Source organism: Halyomorpha halys, unplaced genomic scaffold (genome assembly GCF_000696795.3).
Source record: "Halyomorpha halys isolate HHAL.00 unplaced genomic scaffold, Hhal_1.1 Scaffold11986.1, whole genome shotgun sequence".
NCBI classification, from domain to species: Eukaryota; Metazoa; Arthropoda; class Insecta; order Hemiptera; family Pentatomidae; genus Halyomorpha; species Halyomorpha halys.
The window spans coordinates 1-5644 of record NW_027108131.1 but is presented as its reverse complement, the minus strand read 5'-3'; the positions used below and the strand labels follow the sequence as shown (position 1 = coordinate 5644).

Below are 5644 nucleotides of genomic sequence, written 5' to 3'. Positions count from 1 at the left end.
TTATATAAATAATATTTACTGTGTCAAACTATACTGACAATTTTAAAGCATTAAGTAAAAATAAACATTTATCATCGAAATAATGACAAGGCTAATGCATGTTCCAGAAAAATATTTCAACTTTCATTATAAGCATTCATTTTCATGTATTATACACAAACTACTACAAACCCTTGATTTTTTTAAAATTTGGAATACCTATAGCTAATTAACTGTTTAATCAATAGTTAAATGTACGTAATGAAATAAAAAAAACACAATTTAATAAAAAATTGTAACAAACAATGTAGAATTTTGGGCTAATATAACATTGTTTATTACAATTTCTTATTATTTTTTTCCTATTTCATTACATAAATTAAACAATTATTTAAACATGAGTATGGTTTATGCTTCAATGATTGCTGATATTTCAATTATATGATGTGACACAAAAGCACACTCATATTAATATGAGTCAGAAATTATTTGGCCTGTTCTGCAAAATTTGTAATACCGAGTTATTACATCCTATTCCTGTATTGGATTATGACTGAAAACTAGTTAATGTATTAATTTAAAAAGAAAAAAATCTACCTTCGAATAAAAATTTTAAATATTCGAAGTTCAATATATATGTTGTTTTGCGAATTCGATTTTCCGTCCCAGCGGAACGATCCAATCACGTTTCATTAATTCCATGGTTAGCTATAGCTAGACTATACCACCTTAGCTGGACTGATATCAACACTTTATAATGCCACAAGGCAATCGAAGGAGAAGACTCAGTGAAGTATATGTAATATATTTCATTTATTGTATATGTATGAAGTACTAATTTTATAATAATGAAGGGTATGAATTTCTTTGTTTTTACGGTATCTTTTGATAATCTGACATTGGTCAATAAATTTATAATATTGTGACCCTGCCCCTTTAGATAAATCTTAAATTTTATTATAGTAGTTTGTTTCTCTTTATTTCAAAGAAGATAGAACAGAATTTACATTTATTAAATAAATCAAAAATTAGTATCCAATTCTGTCTCAACACTTTATTTTTCTCTAGTCCAACGTTTCGGCCATTCTAGCCATCTTCAAGGACATCTTCAATACAAAACTCTTCCTCACATTACTTTATTTATAATTTACAATTTCTATTGCAGGCTATTCTGCCCAGGTTATTTTGTGGTGTATTTTATATTGTTGATAATCTTATAGAGAAAAATAAATGTTAATGTTTTTAAATTTTAAATAAATAGGTTTTGAACTTAGAATAAAGAAAATGATCTGGGCAGAATAGCCTGCAATAGAAATTGTAAATTAATGTGAGGAAAAGTTTTGTATTGAAGATGTCCTTGAAGATGGCTAGAATGGCCGAAACTAGACTAGTGAAAAATAAAGTGTTGAGACAGAATTGGATACTAATTTTTGATTTATTTAATAAATAATTACCTTGTCTCAAAAAATTTTGAAATAATATAATTAAAGAAATTACATTTGTTTTACTTTTTTGAAATATTAAGGAAACTTGAAAAAAAAACTATGTATAGAGCGATAGCATTTCAATAAAATAAAAATCATAAAGCTATGCGAACTGGTGCTCAGAAAAATAAAAATTATGTTTGTTGGTTGAATGTATGTACTCAGATACCTATTAAAAATACAATTTCACGATACTACGGCTCTTCCAGATTTTCTTTTTTCAGTGCAGGAAATTATACAGCGCCTTGATTCTATACTTCCTTATGAATGATGTATAATTCAGGACAATTTGTTTAGTCATTAACATTAGTCAGGGGTTGGCGATGGAGGATCAGAGAACGCAGGTTCCTCCTTAAAGAACACACCTAAAGGCTTGGGCCGATTCCAACGCCAATGTGAAGTGGAAGCCGACTCGTTCACTGGGACACATGGTTTCGGTTGTTTATCCAATTGGTTGGTTCCTACCTCACGCTGTAAATTGGGAAGTGTTGATGTATCTATGGAATATACCAAACTTTCAGTTTTGGAGAACTGCGAGGGATTTTGGAAGTAAGCTTGCTCGGCCGTGTAAATTACGTTGTTGATCTGGTGTCGAACCCAGCTCTGGAGTCGCTTGTTCTTCAGATTCCGTATCGAGTCGGCTACGAACTCGCTGTAGATTGAGACTGAATCCTTCCCGTTGGATTCGGTACAGCTAACGGTCTCCTTCAGTATCTTCCGCTTCTTCTGCACCGGAGCTGATCCCTGTTCCGCTGGCTGAGGAGAGTACGCGGGTCCCACATCGCTGTCTTGGTCGTTTCGGCTATCGGGTATTATGTACTCGTGCTGACTCTGCAGTAAAAAATATACAAAATCTGTTATCTAAAAAAGAAATACATTAATTTAACTTTAAACCAATAACAAATACTTACATGGGTATATAACATTGTGCTTACAAAACAGGGAATGTGTATGAATTCTATTCATTCTAAAATAAAACTTAACATCCAATTGTGGGAAAAAATATATATTGATAGGATTTTGGAAATGAATAAAATATAATAATTTAGGTTCAATTGACTGGAAGTTATATAATTATTTAATAAGGAAAATAAAAATAAAAAGCTCTCATTTATAAATTTCATTAGTTTAATGTCATTTACATATAACAACATTTCGTGGCCATTATCCTATCATCGTGTGAACTTATAATTATTATTACTCACTATAATTTTAGTTTTGATATAAAATCATTTAGACGACCATATAAAAATTATATATATTGTTGTCTACAACTGATAAAATTCTATTGTCATATTTAACTTTATTTTTACTAGCAATCTAATAAGGGTACACGTAAGTATCTCGCCGTTCATTAAGTTTTATTTTTCGTATACACTTCCTTCACTAAAATCTTTACGTACTTTTCTATTTTTAACCCCAATGTTTCATTGGCGACATGGACTAATGTTTAATATCGTTTTAGTTTGGTTATAATGTTTCTCTCACGCAGTTTCAGTATGTTGGGACACAGTTTGCCCATTGAATGCAAACATTTAATTCTAGTAAGGAATCTTATTCTAAAACTTATATGATTAAATATGTTAAACTGTTTGTGACACTTCAGATTACAAAGGGCTATAAAGCACAGCTATAAAGGGCTTACAAATAGTAGATTTTTCCCCCTTCCCTAATTCTCGTTCATCGACTCTCTCTCTATCCCTTCTCTCTCTATCCCTTCTCTCTCACCCTCCTCTATCATTCCCTCTTCCTCTCTCTCTCTCTCTCCCATCTCCTCTCTCACGTAGGCAAAGAATGGAGGGAATGGGTGGATCAAAGGGAACACGCTGCGCAGGGCTGTTGAATATTCCCCAGCTGAATGGCTTCCCTAAAACACACCACAGCTTCGTTTCTGGCTCAGCTGGGATACTTTTCGATTTATTTAAATATTCAAAGCGAACTCTGAGTGAAATTTTATAGCAACTGTCTCATCAATTACGACTGTTTTTGGCAATTTTTGTTTCAAAAAACACGAATCTATTTCTAGAGAAAGTCTTTTATAAATCAAAGATTATACATCGATTGCTTGAGAAAACTAAAACAATATTTAATTAAACTTAGTATTACAGTTTCATTAGCAATGAAGTTTAAATAATTATATAGGACCCGGATTCTATGTGAAATCACGACATTAAAAAAGATGTTTTTATTTCTTTTGTTTTTTTTTCATTCACATACTATATACGAAATATGCATTAAGGAGAATTGTGATTATGAACTATTTTGAACCCAATTATTGAGGAAAACTTTATAACCTGACTCCAAAATAACTAATTCTCGAAATGTCAGTTTAAATATTCTATTTAACTAACATATTTTTTATAATTCTTTTGAAAACAGTTCAATCTAGCCCGAACCCGATATCATTCCTTCCATAATAAACTCTCTAACCACCCAAACCCACTAGTTTCTAACCTTGCTTCCTCTTCCATTCCTGGGAATCGTCCGAGGCGCCTGAAAAGAAGATGGCCTCATGACCTTATATTGTAAACTGTTTTAAGAGTTCTACTACTGGGTAGTTTCCTACATCATTTACATAAGTTACATCCTGTATCATATCATTATGTCATTACGATCAAATTTATTTGTTGTATTTTTTATACAGTTGTAAATATCAACAAATAAATAAAAAATCAAAAAAAAAAAATCAATAGTTCCGAATTAAATTTCTGTTTTATTTAAAATAATTTTTTGTTGTATTTTTAAAAATTTCTAAACGGGTTATTAACATGTCAATTGGTTGCTCAGTTAAGTTATAATACAGTTTTGGTAAAATTAAAAGTGTAAACATAAACTCACGAAGTTATTAAGACATTTTTTTAGCCTAATTTTGCTCGCTGATTCAGGTCAAACGTTTGGAAAAAGGCATAATATGATATAATTTTTAGAGTTAAAACGAATAAATAACATTATTTATAATCAGCAATGAATTATATTGATTTTGGAATAAAATATCTACATTTGAATCGGAAATGTCAATATAATTTCAATTTGATTGATTAATAAAAAATTAATAATAACGTTATCTATTCGGTTCCCAAAGACTTTGAAAAAAATTACTATAGTTTTTTGTTATTAATTAAAGTTATGCGATCTGGCTGGAGCTCCAACATGGCGCCGGTGTCTGAACTGACTTATCAGCAATCGAGAAGAGTTCTACTTGCTATCAGTGTGGAACACAAAAGGGTAGAATCAGAGGCTAGTATATACCTCTCACGCCTCTCCCTCTACCAAAATCTATGATAAAATATGATTTCAGTAATATTTATGTATCAATTTTGTATTTTAAGTAATAGTTGCTTTTCTTATTAAATCCCTTGTAATTAAGAATATGTAATATTCCTTGATGATAATGTTGCCTGCCAATGAGGTATTTCAATGTTTTTCTCAGCAGTAGTCTTGTTGCGTTTATGCTCTAAGTGAGGTATGCAAAAAATGGGGACTAAAGGGTAGTATATACGGCCCTCCCTAAATCCATTATAAAATATGATGTTTATACCAATGCGGGGAGTGAGGTAAGGCACTGCACTATCAACTACAAAGACCCCCCCGGGTTCGAATCCAGCGGTGGCAGATAATTATTTTCTTATACGATGATAGTCCGGGTGGTGGTCAATATAGATATCAAAATGGTAAAAGAAAACTATTTTGATAGCTTTATGGACCACCCGAACTATCTTGCTACAATCTACATCATATGGTCTACTATCTTATTCCAATAATTACTTTCTGTTACATTGTTGCCGTGAATCAACCCTGTAAGTTCTAAAACCCTCCTAGAGTCCACCGAGCCTCGTATAGTGAGTATCCTTAATTAAGGAAAAAATTGGTGGTCGAGCTTGATGTTGATAAAAATTATCTCCTTGTATAGCCGTTGTTTTAAAAACAGTACTTCCTTTCAAAGTATTGTACCCATGATCCTTCATGGGTCGTAGCGTAGTATTTATATTCAGGAATGTTTTTTATTTATTTATTTATTTATTGATATTTACAACTGTATAAAAAATACAACAAGTAAATTTGATCATAATGACATAATGATATTATACAGGATGTAGAGAAACTACCCAGTAGTAGAACTCTAAAAACAGTTTACAATATAAGGTCACGAGGCCATCTTCTTTTCAGGCGCCTCGGAGGAT

General features: G+C 31.5%; 1 protein-coding gene across 1 annotated transcript; it reads right to left on the bottom strand.

Moving 5' to 3' along the window:
* Positions 1-63: 63 nt before the first annotated feature.
* LOC136795565 (uncharacterized) lies at positions 64-2294 on the bottom strand (the record flags this gene model as incomplete). The annotated part of the gene is given in 1 exon segment (XM_067046539.1): positions 64-2294. A coding segment is annotated over 1 exon segment (525 nt), but the record flags the coding sequence as incomplete, so codon positions are not given.
* Positions 2295-5644: the final 3350 nt, after the last annotated feature.